At 42.8% G+C, this 27,108-nt stretch overlaps 1 protein-coding gene across 4 annotated transcripts; it reads left to right on the forward strand.

The window, feature by feature from the left end:
- The first annotated feature begins 10,198 nt into the window (after positions 1-10,198).
- ARL8B (ADP ribosylation factor like GTPase 8B) lies at positions 10,199-26,026 on the forward strand. 4 transcript variants are annotated; one of them, XR_004537344.1, is made up of 8 exons: positions 10,199-10,468; positions 15,063-15,143; positions 15,638-15,711; positions 17,783-17,876; positions 22,069-22,136; positions 22,652-22,810; positions 23,010-23,080; positions 23,346-26,026. XR_004537344.1 is itself a non-coding variant. In XM_033926073.1 (7 exons), exons 1-7 carry the CDS (start codon positions 10,346-10,348, stop codon positions 23,393-23,395), a joined length of 561 nt encoding a protein of 186 aa, XP_033781964.1. In that variant the 5' UTR covers positions 10,215-10,345; the 3' UTR covers positions 23,396-26,026. The 4 variants fall into 4 exon arrangements, 2 of the variants coding, with proteins under 2 accessions (XP_033781965.1, XP_033781964.1); XR_004537345.1 differs by having other exon boundaries at positions 22,655-22,810; XM_033926073.1 differs by lacking the exon at positions 22,652-22,810 and having other exon boundaries at positions 10,215-10,468.
- Positions 26,027-27,108: the final 1,082 nt, after the last annotated feature.

The raw sequence follows: 27,108 nt of genomic DNA on the forward strand, positions 1-27,108 counted from the left end.
ATTCAACTCTGGAATTCGCTGCTGGAGAATGTGGTGAAATCAGTTAGCTTAGCAGGGGTTAAAAAAAAAAAAAAAAAAAAGGTTTGGATCAATTAATAAAAGAGAAATCCATAGGTCATTGTTGAGATGGCTTGGGGACATCCTTATTCCTAGGATAAGCAGCATAAAATCTGTTTTACTACTTGGGATCTAACTAGATACTTGGGTTGGCCACTGTTGGAAACAGGATACTGGGCTTTATAGACCTTCAGTCTCTCCAAGTATGGCAATTCTTATGAGCAGAAATGATACATCATAATAGGAAGAATGGAAGAACATTCATATAACACCGATATGATACTCATGATTGCAGCACAATATAAATTAAACACCCTAATAGGAACACATTAGAACATTCAGATAGCATAATTATGACAAATGCAATTTTTTCATAATACCAATTACATAGCTTAATAGATGCACATTAGAACAATCAAATCATGATGATTATAACATCAGTACAATACAATGAAACTTCTTGAGAGCTGAGGAGGAAAGTGCAGAATATGTCACTGGGATAAAGAAACAGTGGTGATACTGAAGGCAGATTATATTTAGGGTTAAGTAAGGTCTTAGGAATTGACTTTAGCTACAAGATGTGAGGCAAGATAGTCCATATGCAGTGAATGAATAATGAGTCACCAGGCTTTCACCTACTTCCTGATGTGGAGGTGGTCCTGATAGAACATTCAAATTCCTCAAATGTACAAATAATGCATAAGAAATCAATCTTTCTCAGAGGAGAAGATGCTTAGAACAAAAAATCTCGCTATGAGATTACAAACAGGATAACTCAGGAAAGGATGGTGAATGGATAGGAGAGAAAAAATGATAACATTTACCCTCTGCAGTAAGAGTTGCACTAATGAATGGTTCTTACTTTCTACAGTAACAGTTGTAGTAGTACACAGTTCTTACTCTATACAAGTCATAAATGTAGTATTGCATGACTCTACTCTCTATAGTAATAGTTATACTAATACTTAGTTTTTACACTACAAATAACAGTTGCAGCATTACAAGGTTCTTATTCTGTACAGTACCAGCTGTAGTAGTATTACTCAGTTCTTACTCTTTACAAATATCAAATGTAGCATTGCACTGCTCTTACTGTCTATGGTAATGGTTGTAGTGGTACACAGTTCTTACTCACTACAGTACCAGCTGTAGTAGTATTACTCAGTTCTTACTCTTTACAAGTAACAAATGTAGCATTGCACTGCTCTCTCTTTGGTAATGTTCGTAGTGGTACACAGTTCTTACTCACTATAGTACCAGCTGTAGTAGTATTACTCAGTTCTTACTCTTTACAAGTAACAAATGTAGCATTGCACTACCTTACTCTATATGGTAATGGTTGTAGTAGTACATGGTTCTTAAGCTTTACAAGTAAGCACAGTTACTTACCGTAACAGTTGTTATCCAGGGACAGCAGGCAGCTATTCTCACAAGTGGGTGACGTCATCCGACGTAGCCTCAATGTGGATGCCTCACAAGCAGACTTGCTTGAAGAAATTCGAAGTTTTGAGTCGCCAGCACCGCGCATGCGCGAGTGCCTTCCCGCCCAGCGCAGGGCGCGTCTCCTGAGTTCAGATAGCCAGCAGAGAAGCCAACCCGGAGAGGTGGGTGGGATGTGAGAATAGCTGCCTGCTGTCCCTGGATAACAACTGTTACAGGCAAGCAGGCAGGTATTCTCACAAATGGGTGACCTCCAAGCTAATCAAAATGGGATGGTGGGAGAGTTGGTAACTTAGGAGAATAAATTTTGCAATACTGTTTGGCCAAACTGTCCATCCCATCTGCAGAAAGTATCCAGACAATAGTGAGAAGTGAAGGTATGAACCGAGGACCAAGTAGCAGCTCTACAAATTTCCTCAATAGGAGTAGATCTGAGGAAAGCTACAGAAGCTGCCACTGCTCTGACCTTATGGGCTGTGACTTTACTGTGAAGGAGTAATTCAGCCTGGGCATAGCAGAAAGAGATACAAGCCGCCATCCAATTGGAGATGGTACGCTTAGAAATAGGATGTCCCAACTTGTTCGGATCAAAGGAGACAAAAAGTTGAGGAGCAGTACTGTGTAGTTTGGTGCATTCCAAATAGAAAGCCAAAGCACATTTACAGTCCAGAGTATGAAGAGCAACTTCTCCAGGATGAGAATGAGGCTTTGGAAAAAACACTGGAAGAACAATGGATTGGTTGAGATGAAATTTCGAAACTACCTTAGGAAGGAATTTCGGATGAATGCGAAGAACCACCTTGTCATGATGGAACACTGTAAAAGGTGGATCTGCAACCAACGCCTGGAGCTCACTGACTCATCGAGCAGAAGTGAGGTCAATGAGAAACACCACTTTCCAAGTAAGATACTTCAGAGCGCCTCGGCGAAGAATCTGAGGAAGAAGAGAGGCGGCGAGAATGGTGCGCCTTGCCCCGAGGGGCCTTGACACGGGGCTCAGGCTGGTCCGGCGCACGCGAGGTCGAGGTCGGGGCTGGGTGAATGTGAGCCAAGGCAGCAGAGAGCTCCGTCGAGATCATCGCCCAGAGCATGTCCTGGAACACCGGCACGGACAGCATCAAAGGCATGTCCGATGCCGCAGTGCACTCCACCGAGGGCGATCTCGACTTTGAGCATTCCCGAGTGGTGGAGGCACGACCAGAGGACTTCGCCGGGGCCGTGGGCAAGAAACTCCCCCCATGCCCGGCCGTCGTCCCCGAGGTTGGCTTCTTCGGTGGTACGGAACCTGAGGAAGGAAGAGGGGACTTACTCGGAGCCGAAGACTTCTGAGAACTTGAGGTCTTCGGAGTCTAGTCCCGAGGCGGAGCCGAGGAACCCAAGGCCGAGGTCAAAGCCGGGGCCGAAGCTGACCTCGAGGCCGAGGATTGGTCGGTCCTATAGGTCCAGAAGCAGAAGGCTCAATGGAGGAGGTGGCGACAGCTGAAGAAAAGACTGCTTGCGGTGTGGCGATGCATGCCTGGATGAATGCTTCGATGAATGCCTCGATCTGTGATGCGAGCTGTGCTTCGAAGCAGGCATCGAGGAGACCGCGCCTCAGTCGAAGCCCTTAGAGAATGGATAGGGCTGGAGGCTATGGAACGAAGTAGTGGAGGCTGAGAAGAGGAACCTCGATGCACTTGCAAAGACTCTGCTCCTTACTTCGAGTGTGAGGGTTCCCGTTGAGGCACTGGCAAAGAATCTGCTCCTTGCTGTCCGTGCCCAGTTGCCAGACCAGATACTCGCAGAGACTCTGCTCCCTGCAAAGAGTGTGCAAGAGACTGAGACATAGGAGGCGGCTCGACCTTGCGGGAGACCGCGGTATGCCCAGGCTGGATTTGTGAGAGAAGCTTCGGCCCCATGGTAGTAAAGAGCTGAATGAACTGCTTCTCCAACAAGGTCTGGAACGAAGCCAGCAAGGATGGATCCGCATCTCCAACGGGACCACCTGCACGGGCCTCGTGTTCCCTCGAGGCAGTGTGAGAGTGCTTGGACTTAGAAGCCTTAGGCACTTTAAGCACCACCTGCTGCCCTATCTGACCTGAAGAGACAGAGGAAGGCATCGCAGCAGGCGTCGAAGACAGAGCCGGTACAAACGAGGCAGGTTTGATGAGGCTCGGAGTGGAAGCCGAAGAGCTTCGGATGAAGTCGAGGGCGAGGCACCCTTTGAAGACGAGAGTTCCAGCAAAGATTCCATGCTGAAGAGCTGCTCCCACAGAATACAACAACGCTTAAAAGCACGAGACTTAAGTGTTGAGCAAGGCCGGCACGATTTCGGGAGATGTTGAGGCCCAAGACACCGAAGACAGCGTCGATGAGGGTCCGTGAGGGAAATCGCGCGCTGGCACTTGGAACACTTTATAAAACCGGTTGCAGGCCGGGACATAGGCCGAAAAAGAGCCACCGCAAGATCGAAGTTGCGGGGCTACAGCCGTGAGGCCTGCCCGGTCGAACGAACGGAAGAATTTTTTTTTTTTTAAGAAAAAAACCCCCAAAACTGCGATTCGTGACAAAAATAACACAAAACCGCGGTCGTAGAGAAGGCACAAGTGGAATTACTTCACGCAGAGAGTCAAAGACGGACTTCTCGGCTCCGTGGAAAAGTAAGAACTGAGGAGACGCGCCCTGCGCTGGGCTGGAAGACACTTGCGCATGCGCGGTGCGGGCGACTCAAAACTTAGAGTTTCTTCAAGCAAGTCTGCTTGTGAGGTGTCCGCATCGAGGCTCCGTCGGATGACGTCACCCACTTGTGAGAATACCTGCCTGCTTGTCCTGGGATAATAAATGTTATAGTGCATGATTCTTACTCTCTACAGTAACAGCTGTAGTAGTGCATGGTACTTTTCAATAGTAATAAAGTTGTGTTAAACATCTGGATTGTGATCTTCAGACCATTGATGTGAATGTCAGAGGATACTAATTAGATTATTATTTTGTTTAATTCTCTGCACTTGTATGGATTCATTTTGGCTCTATAAAATGTTATGTGATCAAAATTAATCTGACCAACCTGGGGTTGGTTTCAGGGAAAGGTAAAAAGTGCAATTCAGCTGCTCACCATAGTGAGGGTAATTTCACAAATGCTTGTGTGAGCAGTGGGACTCTTGGGGGGGGGGCTGGTACGGATCTTCTGTTTGGTGCCTACGTGCAGAGGGTACAGTGGAGTCTATTTGCGGTTAGAGATCTGATGGTGTAATTCAAGGAATTTAATATAATTATCTTGGCTTTGGTAGGATGCCAGCCATGGCAAGAAGAGACACAACACCACCGGAAAGCACTGACAGCTCTACAATGAAATATGGAAACTTTCCCCAGCTCCCTACACACATGGTTACATTTGAATACTGACTGCTGTTTGCCTTGCACAGAGGCTGTGGTGACAGGTCTTTGGGAAGCTTTTATCTGAATCTGAGACATATGATTCTAATTAAAGGCCAGATGTGCTAAAGGGTTTTGGGAAGAATGCTCCCAACATCTGTCTTCTCTGCTGCTGTTGCTCGTATCTGTATGTTTAGTCATTTTGTTACTTACAATAGTTTCTACCATATTACCCGGCAGTCTGTGGTTTACTGGATCACCCTGGAGCCGTTTTAAAAATGTGTTATTAAACTGACCACTTTCCAGTGTTCAGGTATGCTAGACACTTTTAATGATAGGTTACAGATTATTTTATTTACCGTATTTTTCGGACCATGAGATGCACCCACCTGTAGAGGAGGAAAAACCAAGAAAAAAAATTTGTTTCAGAATTTTTTTCTTCTTGGTTTTTCCTCCTCTACACATAGGTGCATCTGGTGGTCTGGTGCTAGGAAGCCCGAAGAAGCAGCCTACAGCCCAAAGCCGCCTGCAGCCTCAGACCCCGCCCCCCCTTTTTTAAGTAGCGGTGGTGCAGCGCGGTTTCCTGCTGGACGGCTGCCTTTCTCTTCAGAGCAATGTACAATGCAGGCGCACAACCTTGTGCTTCCTGCCTAGTCCCGTGCCGCTCTGTGATTGGCTGCAGTCAGTAACTATGGACTTTTCCTTCAGGAATTTGTCCAAACCTTTCTTAAAACCAGCTACGCTGTTTTTACCACAACCTCTGGCAATGCGTTCCAGATCTTCTTTCTCTGAGTGAAAAAATATTTCCTCCTATTGGTTTTAAAAGTATTTCCCTGCAGTTTCATCCAGTGTCCCCCCTAGTCTTTGTAATTTTTGACAGAGTGAAAATTCGATCCACTTGTATCTGTTCTACTCCACTCAGGCTTTTGTAGACTTCAAACATATCTCCCCTGTCTTCTCTTTTCCAAGCTGAAGAGCCCTAACCTTTTTAGTCTTTCCTCATAGGAGAGGAGTTCCATCCCCTTTATCATCTTGGTCGTTCTTCTTTGAACCTTTTCTAGTGCCACTATATCTTTCTTGAGATAAGGAGACCAGAATTGAATGCAATACTCTCGGTGAGGTCGCACCTTGGAGCAATACAGGGGCATTATAACATTCTTAGTCTTGCTATTCATCCCTTTTTTAAATAATTCCTAGCATCCTGTTTGCTTTTTTTGGCTGCCGCCACACATTGGGCGAAAGGTTTTATCTACGATGATACCTAGATCCTTTTCATGGGCACTAATCCCCAATCCCCTAGCATCCGGTAACTGTGATTCGGGTTATTCTTCCCAATTTGTATCACTTTGCATTTGTCCACATTAAATTTCATCTGCCACTACATAATGTTGGTTTGCCTTTTCTGTCCCTATCTGTATAGTATGCAGTATGAATGAGGAAGGAAGCAGGTACACTATTAGCTTCAACCTCATATGTCTTGGTTGTGGTTGAACCTTGGTAGACTTCTCATGTGATGCTACAGGTATTTCACCCACTCCAGCAACTATATGGTACCAGGTTAAGATAAGGCTTCCCTTCCCACTGAGGACAAGTCTGCCACACCCTCACCATCAGCAGGGAATACTGACACACTTCCTCAAGTTTGACGCTTGCAGGGTGCAGCTGGTGCAATGAGTCAGCATGGATAAGGTGTAGCAGACTACCTAGAAAACACACCCTGTGCCTTGCTGAAAGAGTCTTTGCCAAGGAAGGTGTTTTGCAGAACTTCAGCCAGTCATCCATCCCACATTTTCACTACCACCACCCTATTAGAAAGTTTCCAGTTAGATAAGAAAACTGAGCCTCAAAGCTGCGTCCTACTTCATTAATTCACAAAGGGAAAGGGGAAAAGGATTGGGACTTGTATACCACCTTTTTGTAGTTTTACAATCACACTGAAAGCAGAAGATTCAACATATACATAACACAAGACCCCCAAAATCCTTTTCCTTGGTGGAAGCTAGCCTTGGGTTCTTCTTCCCATGTGCATCACTCTGCATTTGTCCACATGTGATTTAACCGCTCACTCATCGATCACCCATTTCCAGAAAAAAAGCACTTGTCCTAGATCACAGTTTTAAAAACCTGGTGACTGCCAAAGGCTGCTGTTACCCATGATGTCTTCTTCATGTTCTTATCCATTGTTGTTACAGTCTGTCTTGCTCGGAAGAGAAGTCTAGTAAGTTCTATCAATAAAACTAAATGATCAAAATCCCAAGGGAAGAGGTGGTGCAAGGTTAAAGGTTCACTTAGAGTGCTCTCATACCATTACACCAGCCAGATTACACGTCAATAACTGAGTTTTAGAGAAAAACCTTATTGGTCTACTAAAAACATTATGAGAATCCCTTGTTTAAATTATATTCTGAGTTTGTATGTGTTCCAGTTTTGCAGAAGGATAGGGAGAAACACGAGTTCCTGAATGTAAACTGCTTAGGCTCTAAATAAAATAGGCATATCTATAAGCCAGACACTCTAATGCTACATCCCCAGTATCCTTTCTGCAGAATGAGTCACTGACCAGAGGTGTGTCAGGCAGTTGGCACTGGCACAAGAGTAGACCTGGGAGCCAGGAAACATCACCCTGCCACACGCTGGGGCAATTCCATGTACAACCTAAGTTACCCTACACCAACAGGAGCAGGGTCAAGTCTATAGGGATGTACAGTGCCATTCAGCAGGGAGTCCCGAGTAAGGTACAGACCTGAAAAGAAGAGCTAACCTGACTGATGTCATTCTTCCAAGGTGGTGATAGAAGCTATAAATTTCCTTTTCCTTACATCAGTTTTACAGAGCAAGCTCCCTAAACTTTACAAACAAGGATTCACTGCAGTTTTAGGGATAGATGGATTACAATATGCTATTCCATTAGTGTGCATTATTAATAAATAACCCAACTTGAGGAATCCAGTAGTGCCTTTTGGTAATCTAGCCCATAATTTGGAAGTCAGCTGTGATGGTTCTGCAGCTGCTCCAGGACAGACACAAGGCACAGAGTGGGGACTTCACTGTTCAGGAACAAGAATAATCTCTGAGCACATAATAGTTATTCCACACTGCCCAGGGAATATTTTAGCCAGTCTTTCTATACTGCCTGAAATGCCCGGAAAAGGTCCTTCTAAGGAGCTCTTCATGCGGCATTACACCTCCGATCTGCTTCTTCCCTTGCTATATAGCGCCACCTAGAGATTGCATGAGAATTTGCAGCACAATCTACAGCTGTTCCTCAATATACCAGCTAAAAAATGAGGCTGAAACAAACAAAAAAATATTTTGTTAAACTCTTTCAACATAGAGTCACTATTTCATCTGGATCAATCCAAAAACATGAGTTCAGGTTTTAGCACATGGACACTAAGGGCCTGATTCTGTATAGCATTGTTGGCCAAGTCCATTCCTCGAGATCTACTGGCAGGCCAAGTATTATGGATATCCGCAATGAATATGCATGAGAGAGATTTGCCTGCACTGCCTTCTTGGTATGCAAATGATTGCAGATATCCAGAAAACCTGGCCTGCCAGTAGATCTCGAGGACTGGACTTGGCCAGCCCTGCTGTATAGGATGCCTAGTCTCAGCAGCTGCCTAAGCATCTTTTGTGAATTGCACACGGGCGAAAAATATAGAATTGCATCTGTCCTGATGGATGGACACCTAACCCCTTATAACCATCCCAATTCTCTAACCAGCGTAGGGTTACCATATGGCTCCAGAAAAAGGAAGACAGATTGAGACATCCAGGTTTTACTTCCATTTGTTTAAATACAGTAGAAGTAAAGCCCAGATGTCTCTATCTGTTTTATTTATCATCTTTTATTAATATGTAAATCTGATATTGAATTATTATATTACAGTCTTTGGGGCTCATTTTCAAAGCACTTAGACACACAAGATACCAGTACTTAATGTGTCTAAGTGCTTTGAAAATGAGCTTTTAATATGGGCTATGTCTGTCTAGATGAAGTTAAATGCAGCCAAAACTAAACTTTTGTGGTTAGGCCCAAAACTGGATTATCTTCCTTCCAGTGTACTTTTGGATTCTGAAGCCTCCCTACAAATTGAGTTTCCCCCCCAGTTTTTGGGAATATGTTCGACTCCTCCCTTACCTTTAAGGATCAAATAAACTCTCTGGTTAAGAAATGTTTTTTTAGTTTATGAATGCTGAGGAAGGTTAGATCTCTTTTCCATCAACGTCAATTTTCTGTCTTGGCCCAATCAATTATACTATCTCGGCTAGATTATTGTAATGCCATTTATCTTGGCATCACAAAGATCTGCCTCCAAAGACTACAATTGATTCAGAATACCACTGCAAAGTTGATTTATGGAAAAAGCAAATTCGACCACATGAGTCCTTTGCTTTTGAGTCTCCATTGGCTCCTGGTTTATCTCAGAATCCAGTTTAAATGTTTATGTATTATTTTTATTCCTCTTGTTCCTCTTCTATGGAATATTTATAGATTTTCATATGCGAGAGGCACTCAACGATTTAAACTTTCCCTCCCTTCTAGGAAAGGAATTCAAGGAGTCAAGAATTTTAGCCTCTCCCTGGGTTTTAAATTTCCCCAATTATGGAATGAACTTCCTTTAATTTTGAGGAGTCCCAGCTCTTTCCAATATTTCTGCAAATCTTGAAGACCCAGTATAGAAAGTTCAGGAGGGGAGGCTAACCTGGAAATGTCCTCCCTCTCCCACTGACCAGGTCAAGGAGACTAACATTTGGCTGACTTTACACCACCTTAACAATTCTGAATTCTTTTGTTGACTTTCGTTAAAGTCAGCCATACACAAATGTAATATCATAAACTTTAAAGCTTCTGGACACACTACTTCCAATTTGATCTAGGTTATCTTTTTACTGATGATGACTGGCCCAATTTCTGCCTTTCATCCTCCTGCAAATCAGGACTTTTTATGGACCCCTGTGAAATCTACGAATGATTCGCAGGAGGCCAGTTTTACGGTTGAATTCACATTTCTATTAAATCGACCTAAGCCTGTGAAGCTCAGTGGAAACCTTCAGAGAAAGAGCTTTTCCTACCGGTTGTCTCCTGCCTAAGCCAAAGGTGGCTCCTTTCCTGTCCTATCTCGACACAAACTTCTTGTTTTGCAGTCTCTGGCCTCGAAGCTATTCGATGGGGGTCGGCACTTGAGCACAGTTTGGCCGCCCGAAAGGCTACTTCGCTTCGGTCCGACTGAGGAACCCTCTTTCCCGCCTCGAGCGCGAGGACGCTGCGTCCTCCGGAAAGACACTCTATCCTCGTGGCGTGACCAGCTCTCTGGTAAGCGTGGCGGCTGCTCCGTCCTCTTCCTCCCGCTCTATGGTGCGCGTGGGGACGCCGTGCTGCTGTAGCGCGAGAGCGACTGTCTGCGCCGGCGCGGGACTCGGGGCGCTGTCATCTGAGCGGCGGGAGCTGGCGAAGGCGCTGTCGCTGCTGCCGAGCGTCGTTGCCGCCATGTTGGCCCTGCTGAACCGGCTGCTGGACTGGTTCCGCTCGCTCTTCTGGAAGGAGGAGATGGAGCTGACGCTGGTCGGGCTCCAGTACTCGGGCAAGACCACCTTCGTCAATGTCATCGCGGTGAGCCCAGAGGGAGGGGTGCAGCAATGGGGTACGGAGAATCGGGGCATGGGGTACGGAGTGTCATGGGGGCGGGGCATTATTTGCATATATGGAGGCTGAGGGACTTGCCCATAGCCACAGCTGGCTTCAAACCTGCTTCTTAGGCTGCAGGGAGGGCTTTGGGGTGGACCAGGGCTACCTTTCCACAGATCACAACTGGCCATCCTGCATCTCCCCCCCCCCTTTTTTTTTAAAAAACTTTATATTGCGGCAAATGGAGCAATCTCACAGACGGATTAAAAAACTGAAACCCTCGGAGCCCAAGTGATTCACAGATTAAAACATTTCCTGTAGGTTTTCTGAGCCCATAAAAATTTGCTTGGTAATGAATTTCTCCCAGGGATGACACTGGGACAAACGGCAACTGCAATGACTTTGACCTGCCTGAGCACGAGATGCAGAGAAATTGTGAAGTAGTCCCTGTTCTATAGTTTATATCCAAACATAACATTTTCCCACAATTTATTGATTTGTAAAATTATTATTAGGCTTAGTTTACAACAACCAAAAAGAGAACAACGAGAATGCTCCCAGATTTTGAAGAAAGCATCATCTCTTAATGTTTCCATTTTTCCCTCCCCAGCTCTGGTGTTGCTTTGACTATTGAAGTCTTCTCATATCATCCTTTGCAAAGTACTGTCTCTTTCAGTTTTCTGCAGTTCAATATTCATCCTCCTTGGTGCTATCCATGTATTCCTAGTTTGTGTCCTGTTTGCTGTACCGGGCCATGGTTCGCCCTCACCTGGAGTACTGCGTCCAGCACTGGTCGCCGTACACGAAGGAGGACACGGTACTACTCGAAAGGGTCCAGAGAAGAGTGACTAAAATGGTTAAGGGGCTGAAGGAGTTGCCGTACAGCAAGAGATTAGAGAAACTGGGCCTCTTCTCCCTTGAAAAGAGGGGACATGATCGAAACATCCAAGATACTGAAGGGAATAGACTTAATAGATAAAGACAGGTTGTTTACCCTCTCCAATGTAGAGAGAATGAGAGGGCACTCTCTAAATTTAAAAGGGGATAGATTCCGTACAAACGTAAGGAAGTTCTTCACCCAGAGAGTGGTACAAAACTGAAACACTCTTCCGGAGGCTGTTATAGGGGAAAACACCCTCCAGGGTTTCAAGACAAAGTTAGACAAGTTCCTGCTGAACTGAAACGTTAGGGCGCTGGTCTTTGATCAGAGGGCCGCCGCGTGAGCGGACCGCTGGTCTGACCCAGCAGCGGCAATTCTTATGTCCCCAGCTCATTTAACCCTTGGCTAAGGGCTCTGTAACATGATCCCTGTGTGACTATTAAATTTCCCTGTTGTTCGACTACCAAACTCTCTTAGTGTCTGTGAAGACTAGTGCACTGAGATGTAAAAGCTCTGGAAGTAGTGTGTGATTGTGGAATGGGACTCCAGCAGCTCTGTGCTGCATAAATCATGTATGCCTTTTTTTACTTCCTCATGCAAAGATTTATGTACAGTTTAGGTTCTGCAAGAGTGCTATTGGGCAATCTTAAGCATATGATGGGGAAATGGAGGCATTGCTTATTGTGGAATAAAATGCTCCAGTCTGAGGTTACTTTGGTAGTTTTCAGATGATTGTCTTGGTCTGTATTTGCCATTGAGCAGTGTAGCAAGGATGGGTCCAAATAGAGCCAAATGGGCTTTTCACTATTTTTGCTCTAACGTTGTTGCATTTGATAAGTTTGAGACCCATTTGGCGCAAAGTGTTTATCATTTCCAAAAGGAGAGCAATACCTGGCTCTTCAACTGGAAACGGGTAATTCATGATATCTTTGTTTTTTATTACCTGGCTTTCCGTAGGAGTCGGGGTAGGATAAGGGCGGGAACTGCTGGTGGTAAGGGTCCTCCAGAGCACACCCAGAAGAGACATGTTTGAAGGACAAGAGGGGTAGCCATGAGAGACTTCATTACCCTGGTTGAGGTGGTTAGCAGTATCGAAACGTGGCACGTCGGAACCAGTTAATCTGAAGTTAAGTTATCTATTTATGATATAGAGCTTATAGCCAATTAGGCAATTGCAAGTTCAACATCTACCACTGTCATTGTTCTGACACTGTATTGAGCAATGCGATGATTGGCTGGTGAGGCGCTTTTATCTGCCTTCATGTCTCTGAGCATTAGTTGATAGACATTTGCTTCTAGTTCTCTGCCATAGAATATGGAGTGACTTCTTTTTGCATATTTTTGTTATAGTCATTTTGAGTCGCTCAACAGATGTTCTTTGGTTGAGTTATTAGCCCCCTTTTTTTGGGTGGTAAGGGAGAGGCATATTTGAGACCTCGGTTTGAAAGTTCAGTTCTTGCATCACTTTTCACAGCCTAGAGATGGGGCTGATATGGAGGCATTATGTTACATGAGTTTGGATGCGGCCAAAGGGGAGTTGGAGGGGTCATGGATTTGCTATACCATCCGTTTACAGGTTTAATAAAACTAACGAGTTTACTACAGAATATACCAGGGGTCTAAAAGTCCCTCCTTGAGGGCTGCAATCCAGTTGGGTTTTCAGGATTTCCCCAATGAATATGCATGAGATCTATGTACATGCACTGCTTTCAATGCATATTCATTGGGGAAATCCTGAAAACCCGACTGGATTGCGGCCCTCAAGGAGGGACTTTGAGATCCCTGGAATATACAGTACATTTTTATTTTATGCAGGTACTTTCTCCTTACTGGGCTTGCAATATGTTTTTGTATTTGGGGCAACGGAGGGTTAAGTGACTTGCCCAGGGTCACAGGGAACTGGGGTGGGATAAGAAATGTGTAGCCAGCTATTCTCTTGTCACAGCCACAGAATTGACAATATCTTCCCAAAAACTTGAGAGAGAAAAGTTTTTAGAGGCTCTTGAAGTCACGCTCCTGATAGGATGACTGCAAGGGGGAAAAGTCACTAAATAGTTCTAATGCCTGGTTTCAGCTTTGCTTCTGATTTGAAGGAACAGGAGAAAACTGCCTCCACTTGGATGCCAGAATAATCTTATGTTAATGAGAGAATAGATTTAGAAAAATGCAAAATTTCTTCATTTTAAATGGCTTTTTTCTGTAGAAATGTGATTAAGCTGAAGATTGTGATTTAATAATAACTTTTATTTTATATACCAGGGAGTTCTAGGCGGTTCACATCAGTTAATTAAGGTTACAAACAATGAAGTCTTTGGAGTTAACAGTTTAGGAATGTACAGGTCATTGAGGTTGGCAGAAATATACATGGGTGTACAGGAGGAAGGTAATATTTATTTACAGGCAAAAATAGGAAAAAAATACAGGTCCTTGAAGTAACGGGTTAGAAGAGTACAATAAGAAGGAGTAGGTGGAGATTCACGTGCATTGATGGGAGTTGAAGAAGTGTAAGAGGTGTGTTAAGGGTTCTGTCTGTGGAATAAGTGTGTTTTGAGTTTTAACCCCCCCCCAAAAAAAAACAACCAACAAACAAACAACAACCACCTTCAACTGAACAAAAAGTACTGGGAAGATTGTGCAAACTTTGAAGTTCTTTAATGCATCCTAAGGTTTCTTTGGTTCTTTAAATATCACACCAAAGAAATGTACTATTTCATAACCCCATAAAATTCACAGGATAGCCTGGTAGTGAAGAGATGAGGCATAGCTGGTATTCCTTGCCCCATCGTGAGTTTTCAGCCCGTTCCCTTCTTCTCCTCATGCTATTCAGCACGATACAAGAACTGGGCACTTATGTTTTTTGTTTGCATTTTCTCTACTATTTTCTTGAAAGTCACATGCCCAAATTTTTAGCTAGTGTGCCAGTAATACAGTAAGGTCAGTTGCACAATTAACACCAACTAGCTCATTAAATTAACAAGCTGTAATTGCCACTGTGTGTTCAACTTAGAGAATACCTTCTGAGGGTAATTACAATATTCAGGGGTCATAGACCAGGGTCGAGGGCATGTTGGGCAGAGCTGCTGTTGTAGAAAGGGGATGGGGACTCGTATACCGCCTTTTTGTGGCTTTGGCATTTAAAGCGGTGGGCACTGAAAGATTAAGTGACTTGCCCAGGGTCACAGGGAGCAGCACCGGGATTTGAGGCAGCAGCTTTACCATCATCCCAGCACCTAGTTGTCTCTTGTGTTTTGCCTCTTTATTGTTAGAAAAGCTAAAATGGAGAATGCAAGCAACGCACAACAGGAGAAGCACTGAGTTAACAATCCTTTGCTCAGCTAAACGCAACACTTTTCTGCAAACCCTGAACTGGACTCTAAACTTACACGTGCTCAGAGACCCTTTCTGATTTACAGTACTTACTAGTGTGGGAAGATGGCTTATAGCAATAGTCCACCCAGTTCAAATAGTAGAACATCCCAGCACATGCCAATTCTCCATCAGTTAAATGGAAATCGATGTGTTCAGAGTGACCACCACTGGTCAGCAAGACCATAATCTGATGGAAGATTCTATGTTGATGTCGTGCATTATATGCACAGCTTGCAGAAAAGAGACAGGTGTACTTGCAGTGCAGTTTATCAAGGTTGTAAATTAAGAGGCTGCATGCATGCACTTCTGATTTTGATGCTTTGTTTCCAGTCAGGTCAGTTCAGTGAAGACATGATCCCCACAGTTGGCTTCAACATGAGGAAGGTCACCAAGGGCAATGTAACAATAAAGGTACTGTGTACTGTATTTTAATGGGATGGGGGGGGGGGGGCTCTACTTGTCCCTAACTCCACACACTCGGGGATATTTTGCAACCAAGAATTGGTTTATCAGTGCTAGTGGCCTTTTAGAAATTTCTTTTGACTTCCCTGTTCTTGAAAACTTCCCCATTCTCAATTTCTTCTTGTTGGGATGTTCCACATATTGATAAAGTAATGGGTGGGGTGGGGGGATACAAATGTGTAAAGTAGCTAGGCTGCCCATATGTGATCGTGGGGGTAGAACTGGGAATTGGTCCTTTATGGTAAAATCCACAGTGGGATAAATGGCAAATCTGATGGTGGTTCTAGGGAATACGTGTCTTGGGTGCAAGCACAAACTTATTCTCTGGATTTGTGGCTTTTGGTTTAGTCTCTCACCCTCCAGAGCCATGCAGTAAAGCTCGGCAGTAGCTTTCTCTTCTGTAGCTTTGGGATTTGTTTTGGATCACTTTCTCTGTTACACAGATCTGGGATATCGGTGGGCAACCTCGGTTCAGAAGTATGTGGGAACGATACTGCAGAGGAGTCAATGCCATCGTGTGAGTTGTCCTACATGTATGTTTTGTGACGTTCTTTCCTCTCTGGAGAACTAAATATGTGGCAAACTTCTTTAAGACGCTTAGAAGATCTGAGGTGTGTGGCAGCGCCCATCTGTTGTGAGGATGGAGTGAAATGAAACCGTATGACCTATAGTTTGTTACTTTTTTGCTGTGAATGAAATGGTGTTTAAACTGACATTCATTGCTGGAGAGTGTGGTGAAAGCAGTTAGCATAGCAGGGTTTAAAAAAGGTTTGGATAATTTTCCTAGGTAATATATAGAAATAAAACAAAGGAAATACCTTTTTTTAAATTGGACTAACTCAAAGCATTTTATGATGAGCTTTTGAAGGCAACCCTTCCTCTTCAGATCAGAAATAAGCAAATGTTGAAAATCTCAGTATATAAAAGGAAAACATGAAAGCATTTCGGGGATAGTTTAATGGGTAAACAGGAGACAGTGTCACAAAGCAGTTTTAAATGTCTTTGTAGTGAGAAAGAAAACACAGATCTTTAAGGCCTGTCTGGTAGGTGTCAAAATATTTCATTATTTTAATTTCAAAGGTCTTATGTTCTTGGATCGTCTTAGTTTCCTTTTAGTATTCTCACCATAAAATCATTGGTGCAGTGGCCAGGTTTTTTCCAAAGTGTTGTTCGACAGAAGTGACATCCTGGTTGGTATTGCAATTTTACAAACTTACATCTGACATCTATGTGAGTTGTGGCTTGTTTCATCAATGTAACATCCTTCTTTGCATTTTTTGTATTGAATGATGTATACCACATTAGAAGATGAAAACATGTGAAGGATAATTTTCCTAAAACAAAAGTCCATAAACTATTATTGAAATGGTTTGGGAATCCACTACTTATTCCTAGGATAAGCAACATAAAATCTATTTTACTCCTTGGGATCTTGCCAGGTACCTGTGACCTGAGTTGGCTACTGTTGGAAACAGGATACTGGGATTGCTGGATCCAGCTTCTTTAAATATCCTGATCCATTCACTTGTAATTTTTAAACAAGATTACTGTAACTCATTTTACAAGGGCATTGCGCAAAAAGAAACGACGGCCTTAAATAAATCAAAATACAGCAATAAAAATCATTACAAAGGCAAAAAAGTTTGATCACGTCGCACCTCTTGGATTACATATAAAATAGCTTTAATAACCTTTAAAACTCGATTGTCAAAAGCAGCCGTATTTCTGGATAAGCTTCTTATACCTTATACTTCCTCCAGAACACTATGATCAAATGATAAAGCACCTTCTGTCCATCCCATCTTTGAAAGTGATTAATACGTGGCACACGTTGTGGAGAGGAAAACTGACGGAGTACAAAGAAGTGTGGGATAAACACAGAGGATCTAGAATCAGAAAATAAGATTAAATATTGAACTAAGGCCAGTACTGGGCAGACTTGCACGGTCTGTGTCTGTATATGGCCGTTTGGGGGAGGATGGGCTGGAGTAAGTCTTAACAGAGATTTCGGCAGGTGGAACCCAAGCACAGTACCGGGTAGAGCTTGGGATTCTTGCCCAGAAATAGCTAAGAAGAAAACATTTAAATTGAATCAGGTTGGGCAGACTGGATGGACCATTTGGGTCTTTTATCTGCTGTCATCTACTATGTTACTATGTTACACTCGAACTCCTCATCAGCTTATTTAAGGGAGGAAATAGTACTAGACAGATTGAAAGGAACCCTGAAGAGCTTTCTTTTTAGAGATGCTTTTGAAACTTATTTTTTCCTAAATTCCTGATCTAATATTTAATCCTAGCTTTTAGCTTTGGTTTTAACCAACTTCCTCCTAACTCTTTTTTCCTTACATGTTCTTCTGTCCTTTAATTATTGTAGGTTTTTTTCCTGATCGTGGTGTAAGTCTACTGTTCATTTGTTTGCATTTGTCCATGTATGTTATAATATTCCCCCTTTTTAGTGTTGTACATCACTTAGGAAATTTATAAGCGTTTATGGCATCTCTGATCAGGTCTCTTACCATTACCTGCTTTCTGTGCTGAGGGACATTGACCCCATTGATTATGCTGCGTCTCTTCTAAATGTTGCAGTTATATGGTAGATGCTGCAGACCGTGAAAAGATCGAAGCAGCTCGCAATGAGTTGCACAATCTGTTAGACAAACCTCAGCTGCAAGGAATCTCGGTAAGTAGGAAATGCCCTGCTCACCTTCCCCCACCCCAAGCTCTTACATGGATTATAAAGTTTACCCAGAATATTCAGTGACCTATTTCTCTTCCTCCCCCTCCTGCTATGTATCGGTCATATCTGAGTTTTCCCCCCTTCACTGATTGCTCTTATGTGATGAGGAGATGATTCCGAATGACCCATCAATTTGGAAGAAGTCCAAGTATTCTCTGTGGTGTCCTTTTTCTCTAAGGTTATCAACTAGTGTAATAGTGCAAGCTCAGTGCTGTAGGAATGGGGCAGGTTCCTGATACAGTTGGGATTTGGCTGTCTTTATACATCTGGGGGGGGGGGTCAATTTGGTGCCAGGATGATCTGTGCTAATCTTGTATTCTGTAAAGGTTATTCTGGAAGAATGCCATTTACAGACTAAAAGCTTGGTATACATTTCACGCCTAACTTCGGGTGCAAGCATTTATACCTGGTGTAAATACTTGCTCCCAACTGAAATGAACCAGTTCTTATGAAGAAAGGCTAAAGATTAGGAAAAGAGACGGCTTAGGGCAGTGTTTCTGAACTCGGTCCTGGAGCACCCTCTTGTCAGTCAGGTTTTCAGGATATCCACAGTGAATATGCATGAAAAGTTTTTTTTTTTTTTTAATTCTTTATTCATTTTTAAACTTTCATCAAGTGTACAAAAATTCATAATAAACACTATTAATTAGACCACTTGAACATCTTATCATTATATCCTATAAATATAAATGTAACCCTCCCCCCACCCTCCCTCAAAGCCCATTATTCATTATAAGATCATAAACCCTACACTTGAAACCCTCCCCCTACCCAACATTAAGTGGTGTATAATTAATAGAAAAATGGCATTTAATCATGACAAAAAGATGTTAATGGCTCCCATATTTTTATAAAACTTTTATACTTTCCATTCTATATAAGTGACACAACGAATTCCACCAGAAATTAAAATTAAGTCTACTGTGATCTTTCCAGTTATTAGTAATATGTTGGATGGCATAGAATGGAGGCAGTGTATACAAATCAAGTTTTTGCACATTCTTTGTGGATATCCTAAAACCTGACTAGCAAGAGGGTGCTCCAGGACCGAGTTGAGAAACACTGGCTTAGGCAGTTGATAGAAGACTAAAGAATCCAGACAGGACAGGTAAATGTGAATTGTTCTTTCTAAAAATAGAAAAGACTAGGGGACACGTCAAGAAGTTAAAGCAGTACATTTAAAATATGTTGCTACTATTTATTTCTATAGCGCTACCAGACGCAAAGAATAAGAAAACAGTCCCTGCTCGAAAGATCTTACAATCTAAACGGGATGTCATGAATACAGTTAAGATAGTTATAATAGGCATCTCATCTCTGAAACCTGGTAGAAGGAAGATTACCAATGGGACACTGTCGTACAAGTTAGATCGTAGTGATAGGATGGATCAAATTGGTGGAGGCGTAGTGTTATATGTTAAAGATGGCATTGAATCGAACGAACTAAAAATTCTACATGAGCAGAACACACCTTGGAATCCCTATGGGTAGAAATTCCATGTGTAAGGGGGAAAAGGATAGTGATAGGAGTGTCCTACCGTCTGCCTGACCAGGATGAACAGACAGATGCTGAAATGTCCCCCCCCACACACACTACCTTCTCAGCCCTTGCTGCTGATCCTCAGTCTGTTCTTCATGGGCTGCTGATCTATTCAGCCACACATATGGTGTCCAGCTAGTTCCAAGCATGGATTACACAGCCCTCCCCCACTCAGTTTTTTTGTTTCTGTGACGCATTCAACATCCCATTCACTAGTTCCTTCTAGTCGGTTATATTATTCATCATTTTGCTCATTTTCTCTCTCTTATTTTGCAGCAAAAATTTTTAATATGGCTAATAAAACAAAACTGGGCTTTAAAAGACGCTCGTTGTGTAATCAAAAAATGTCTCACGGATTTTCATTACAACTCTGTTTGGGTCCTCGGCACAATATTAAAAATTGTTTTAATTGCAATAAGCTAAATAAGAAGTCACTTGAGATCCGTGAACTAAAGTTAAGGGATATTCTTGAGAAACAAAAGGTGTCAGATTGTTACTTACTGTCTACAAAGGAATCCTTCAAACGCAATGCATCCACAGATTTGTCTGCTTCTCCAAAGTAACGCACTAAAAAATCTAAACATTTGTCACACTCTCCTCCCCACCTCCCTATCGCTTCAGAGCCTAGGGTGCAGGAGCAAGATTCAGCTAACACTGTTACCGTCAGTGTTGATGTCCAAGTCCATGACGTCATTAGTGTCGATACACCATCCTCAGCAGACACCGAAGCGGATGCTGATACTCTTGCATTTGGTGTCCACGTCTGCATCCAAACAGCCTCTGCCGAGATCAACGCAGCCAGTAGCAGAAGAGCTGTTAATTCCTACCTCAGTGGGTCTCATCTCCAGAGGGGGTTAAATGACGTAGAATAACGTCACCTGCTCGTTCTCCTTCATATGAAAAATGCAGTTTGGTGCCTCAGAAGCTTTTTCAAGATACTACACTAGTATCTCAGAGCATTTGTTTTTTTTCTGCTCCAGAGTCTTCACACAGCACAGCCTCATCACCGGGTACAGCTTCTCTCACACATCCAGGTCACTAATACCTGACCAAAACCCAAAGAGTAGCAACATTCCATGCTACTGATCCAGGGCAATCAATGGCTTCTTCCATGTCTTTCTCAATAACAGACTATGGACTTTTCCTCCAGGAAATTGTCCAACCTTTCTTAAAACCAGCTACGCTATCTGCTCTTACCACAATCTCTGGCCATTTGTTCCAGAGCCTAACTGAGTGAAAAAATATTTCCTCCTATTGGTTTTAAAAATATTTCCCTGTAACTTCAAGTGTCCTTAGTCTTTGTAATTTTTGATGGAGTGAAAAATCAATCCACTCATACCCATTCTACTCCACTCAGGATTTTGTAGACATTTAAATACATCACAGGACGTGTCGAGGTGGAAGATGACATCTTCTTTCTCAAAGGACCCTCGGCCACAAGAGGGCATCCACTCAAACTCAGAGGAGGGAAATTTAATGGTGACATCAGGAAGTATTTCTTCACGGAAAGAGTGGTAGATCACTGGAACAAGCTTCCAGTGCAGGTGGCCAAGGCCACCAGCGTGCCTGACTTTAAGAATAAATGGTACATCTATGTGGGATCCCTACGAAGGTCGAGTTAAGGAACTGGGTCATTAGCATACAGACTTAATGGGGTAGGTCAGTAGAGTGGGCAGACTTGATGAGCTATAGCCATTTTCTGCTGTCATCTTTCTATGTTTCTATGTCTCTTTTCCAAGTTGAAGAGCTCTAACCTTTTTAGTCTTTCCTCATACGAGAGGAGTTCCATCCCCTTTATCATCTTGCCACCAGCTCATTACTTACTTAACTGAGTGGGAGAGGGCTGGGTAACTGTATTCAAAGGAGGTACAGTAGGCGGGAAGCGTGGTACATGCGCAGAAGACCCTCTTCTAGAATTTTCTGTGGTTGGAACTAGCTGGGATTAGGTGCCGTCAGGGTGATGACACCCTATGTGTGGCTGAATGATCAACTGTCTATGCAGAACTACTGTTACAGGTAAGCAACTTCTATCTCTGCCAGAGCTCTTCCTTCTGATGTAACTTCCTGTTTTGCAAAACAGGAAGTTACATCAGAAGGAAGGGATCTGGCAGAGGGAAAGTACAAGAGCAGGCCTGACTCAGTAAATCTGTCTGGTTTTTTTCACCCTAAAACAAATCAATTTGAATTGATTTGGCCAAACTGAATCGACGAATCGGGCAGCATTAATGCATACTTGGTTACTTGCTATTTTTTGCCTAGGTGGAATCTTTTATCTTGCCTTGTCTCACTGAAAACTTGATCAAAACTACACACTTGGATATGGTTCAATCAATGTCAAAACATAAAGTTTTGTTTCTGTAAATTGGCTATTTTCAGCTCAGAATTTAGGAAGGTGGTTGGTTGGGCTGAGAATTTTTCAGCACCTCCTCGTATATGTATGTGATTGTACTGAATTTGGTTATCTTTTCCTATAAATTATGAGGGTGAGATTCTCCACACAAGGGGTGGCTAAAGCCTAAACCTCTCCTAGAAGAACTTGGAAAAGGAAGTTTTGTCCTTTTTTAAGCTGATTTTTTTTTTTTCTTTCTTTTAAAGGTTTTAGTACTTGGAAATAAGAGAGACCTTCCTAATGCATTGGATGAGAAACAACTCATTGAGAAAATGTATGTGCACCCTATTAAACGTGTTCCATGCTTTTTGTGATGCTGGTTCTTTGGCCATTGAGGCAGAAATGTTTGTCTGTGTATCCATCCTGTAAGGGGTCCTGAAGAAATGTCCTTCATTTCAGAATTTATGCAACATTTAAAATTCTTACTGTTAATGCAGGCTTTAATATACTGCCTTATATGCAGAGCAGTTCAAGGCAATGTACAATATGTAAAATAACATTAGACGAATGAAAAAAACTTCTTAGTTGCTAGGGGATGGCTGCAAGAAATGTCCATGTGGCAGATGGAGTCCCTGCAGCCCCCATCTGATCTTGGAACTACAGTAAAGCTTTTTCTGTCCATCTTGTCTAGTAGGCTAAGATTAAGACTTGACATGGAGCCCCTGGTGTGAAGCAGCTCAGTTCAGTCTTAACAGGGATGGTCCAGTATTGCTAAACTGTTATTACGGTACACAGCTCCGCTCTGCCTGATGTGCTCTCCTTAAAGCATTTTTTCCATTTCATTACTAGCAGAGCATGGGAAGGCAGCTTGTATGCCGGAGAGCAGTCTTCATTCTAGTGGAGTAATGAATTTATGATTGCTGACGCTGAAAAGATTTTGGTTATTAAGATGCAGTTGTTTTCAGAGGTCATCCCACGATTATGGAATAAGTTGCCAGAGGGACTGAGGTACTTTAATTGTAGGAAGCAACTAAAATAATGCTCGAGGTTATAGAAGTTTAGGCAAGTGACAGGGTGGTTTTTAGGAGCATTTAATATGGGATAATAGGGCTGGGTAATTGGGGATGTATAATATTGTGGATTTTGATTTTAATCTGCTGTGTACAAACAGCGATGTTAATCTGAATTTATTTTTTATGTTGCACAGGAATCTGGCTGCTATACAGGACCGAGAAATTTGCTGCTATTCAATTTCTTGCAAAGAGAAGGATAATATAGGTAATGAGAAATAACTGCAAAGAAGCAGACTGAATATTTTGTGTACCACTAGAGCAGAGAACAATGTTGCGTGTTAATATGTCGGAGATAGAAACGGTAGAAAAGCTTGCTTGGAGAGATGTGATGAACTAGAATCTTGACCCTGGAACCAAGCTGGGCACATCAGTGGGCTTTTGTCTGCTCTGGGTCCTGTTTCATGTAGAGAAAGCAGGAAGTTCAGGCAGTATGTGGTTTATTTTAATGCATGGCTCTCTTCTCTCTTCAGATATTACACTGCAATGGCTTATCCAGCACTCAAAATCCCGGAGAAGTTGAAGGTCATCCTAGACTCCACATTCAGCAGAAACCAGGGAATTATTTGGCGCTTCTCTGTAATGGTGACTAGTCACTCTGACACTGGCACATGCTGCCCTCTCCTGCAACTCCATGAACTTGTTTCTCACTCTTCATTTCTCGTGTGCGCTGCTGAAGACTTATTTTCTGCTGCCCAAAGAAACCCGCAGTGTGTGCCATTTTCAGTCTTGGCACTTTCTAAACTGGGTACATCTGTCTGTTTTGCTTTTAATCTGTTGGCCCTGCTATTGAGCGAGCCTCAGTTCTGACATTCCTAGGCCTGCTTTTCCTGTGGTACTCGCGAGTACACTCATTTTAAGATGTTTTAATGCTTTTACTAAGGCACAATTGGGAGAACCACATAGAAGGAATTTACATAGACTTTTTAGTCTGATAGTGATAGGCTTCATCACTGCATTTAAAAATAAAACAAAAAAAGCATGGAGGTGCCAGACCTGTCTGGGGTAGGGGGAATACAGATGGGATAAATGTTATCCAGAGGCTAGATTTTGTCCTCCAAAATGGGTGGTACAAATTATTTGACCGGCTGACCTAAGATGTTGTTGCTGGGAGTAGAGCTCCAGGATGGATCTGACACGAGCACAGAGCTATCTGTCTTTCTGAGATTGTACTCGGATTTGATATTTTAAATCCCTTAAAATTGGTTGGGTGTAAGTTGAGATTTTTTTTTTTTTAATTCAGACTGCTGGTAGAAATTTGGACATTAATTTGGTTAGTTCAATTTAAACAACCTTTTTATTTTCTGATAACCTAAGAATAGCCTTACTGGGTCAGACCAATGGCCCATCTAGCCCAGTATCCTGCCTAATCCAAGTCAGAGGAGTAGTGTGACTTCCTTAGATTAGAGATGCCCGTTTTACCACAAGTCTATAAATCCTGGAGGCACAGCACTCACTCACTCATGTGCCACTACAACCAAATCCCCATGCTGTGACAAGCTGTTGTGAGCAATTTAGAACCCAAGAAGATGCCCAGGGGAGGGCAGTGGGGATATTTAGGATAGGAAAGGAAGGTCTGGAGAGATACAGAGCATCTGGCCTAGACAAAGAGCTGAATACCACAAGACTTTCACAGAAGGGAGCTTGATGTTTGTATTCTTTCCAGGCTTCAGCTTTTAAGGGGTTGGTTTGGGTGCTTTGTCTTACTTCCCAATCCCCGAGGATAGGATTTGTAAATGTTATAGCCTTTCACATGTTAGAACATTTTGTGACATTATGGAGACCATATGAATGCTTAGTGAGTTGTACTTTGTGTGGGTTTCCCATGAAAAAGTGGTTCTTCTGTCTGAAACCTTTTGCCCCAAAGAGCAGCTTTATAATGTTTAATATTGTCTCTTTGTAATGATGTCCTGGTTTTCTTTGTACAGCTTCTCCTCCTATTTGTATCTGCTCTTCCTCTAATTGTGAAGGAAGGAGCACTGGTGGTAGGAGGGATAATATGAACTCTGGTGTTTAAAATCAAAGAGGAGCCTGGCTTGATTTGCTTTTGTGACCAGAACTGTCGAACCAGACTTTTTAGAGTCAGAAGAGATTTTCCTTCTATTGAGTAGTTGTGGACTGACAGAATGTTCACTTCTCCTTAGCATGGGAGTACAGGCATGTTCAGTAGAACGTGATCACTTGCGCGGGGGCAGAAGATCGCTAGGACATCTGTAAACCTGCTGCTGCTGTCTTTTCTGTGAGTTGAGGCAGGGCTGATCTACTTCCACAGTATCTTGGGAAGTTGAGGCCTCCTGAAAGCTTAACTCAGAGGTTAGTCATGGGTTTGCTTGGGTGTTTAGATAGCTTGCACCCCTACCTGCTTGTCTGCTTCACACTGTGTGTGATATACATAAATATATATTTTAAACAGCACTTATGTAGAGTTAGTTAATTGAATCTAAGGAAAGCTTATGCATGGGCTGGTGGATGATAGCTGGGAACTCTGTGTGAATTGCAGGGTTATTCTTCTGGACCTACTGGTATGTGGTGGTCAACTTCCTACATCAAACCAGACTTGTGCTTTTAAGATTAATATCTATGATGGTTTTGCACATTGGTTTTTTAGCTGTTTTGCTTTAGAAAGGAGAGATTTGTGCCTTGAGGATGGTTTTGGGATCCTGTGTTTTCTCCTGTTGCGAAATCAGCCTAGAGGAGATGTGCCTGAAACTGGCTCTTCTTGGCCACAAACTAGGGCAAGAGTTGCTGAACACACAAATGTTTAAACCTTTTTCTGCAGTATAAAAATGAATGCTCCTAGGGGGGAGGGGGTTTGGGGGTGACTGTCTATCTTGAATGGGTTATGACATGTGTTCCCATAAGCATCTTGAACCATTGCTACCCTCTCTCCATTGGGCACAGTAAGAATTCAGCCTTCATGGGGGGGCCAGGCTCTGCCTATTGCTCTTGCCTTTTTTTTTTTTTTTTAGCTACTGTTGGTGTTAATCTCTTATCAAATATTATCCCAGCATTAATCTGAGCATGAACATGAAAACGGTACTCAATCTTGTAAATAAGTGGCCCTTTTTTTTAGGTGAATGCTTTTTGTCTGTATACTGCTTTTCTGGCTTTATTCAATAAAATTGAATTTTGGAGGTAATAATTTATTAGATAAGTGGGCTTGTGTGGTATTTAATCTTTTTTTTTTTTTTAGGTTATTATATGAAAGGTGGCTGTGCATGTTGGGTGGGGGAATTTCAGCTGCTTATGTCCTGTGTTCCCTTACCAGTGCAAAGAGGGTTTACCTGTTTTTACTGTTTACTATGCTGAGATTTGTTTTTACAAATTCCCAGACTTAAACAAGCCTACTCCCTGCTACTTGTACTCAGTGTCTTTACTACCCTTTTCTCCCTTCTGGTCATTTGCTGTAGTGTTGGGTCCTTCCAGCCCTGTTTTATAGTTTGTTTTGGGTAGAAGCCTGTTCTAATCTAATCTAATCTAATTTAAGCGGTGTTCCATTGGGTGAGGACTGAGCTTGCTGTGGATAACGCTGCTCTACATCCCATTCTTGCTGGCTGCCTGTAACTCATAGTTTCAGGGATTCTATTGTGCATAATCAGGAAGACTAACCTGAAAAATTTGCACACAGTGATAGTAAGTATCTCTCATGCATGTTCATGAGTGATGGGGAGGGGTATTTTTGCTAGGTCATCTAAGTCTGAGTTTGGATGTCTTCTGCAAGACATCCAGAAATCCACTAGTGATATGGGGTGTGTGATACTCATCTAGATGTTTTGGTCCTTAGCAGTCTGTCTCTTTTTTTTTTGGCCATTCTCTAATCTAAAGCTATCCATATGAAAAACGCAGAAAAGCCAACTTTTTGGACATCTAGCAGTAGGCAATTAAATTAATTAAAATTTTCTATACTGTTCTCACAGGGGAGATCAGAATTTCTTCAGGTACTAAAGCATTTTTCCCTGCCTGTTCCAGGCAGCTCACAGTCTATCCATTGTAACTGGGGCTGTTTGACAAAGATGGCAAAAACAGTTTCTAAAGCATGGTCTGGTGAGACCTAGGGCAAGCATAGTTCAGCCTGACATAGGATGACATGACTAGCGCAAATGCTTAGGCAACCATGGTAGCAGAGCCAAAGTGGTCGCAGAGGGGCATTGTCATATTTAAAAGTTCCTGTAGCCACACTAGTAGCCCAGTAGGCGTCGGCTGGGTTAGAGTGACATGTGCTGCAACGTTCTCAGC

This window comes from Geotrypetes seraphini, chromosome 17 (genome assembly GCF_902459505.1).
Source record: "Geotrypetes seraphini chromosome 17, aGeoSer1.1, whole genome shotgun sequence".
Classification (NCBI taxonomy): Eukaryota; Metazoa; Chordata; class Amphibia; order Gymnophiona; family Dermophiidae; genus Geotrypetes; species Geotrypetes seraphini.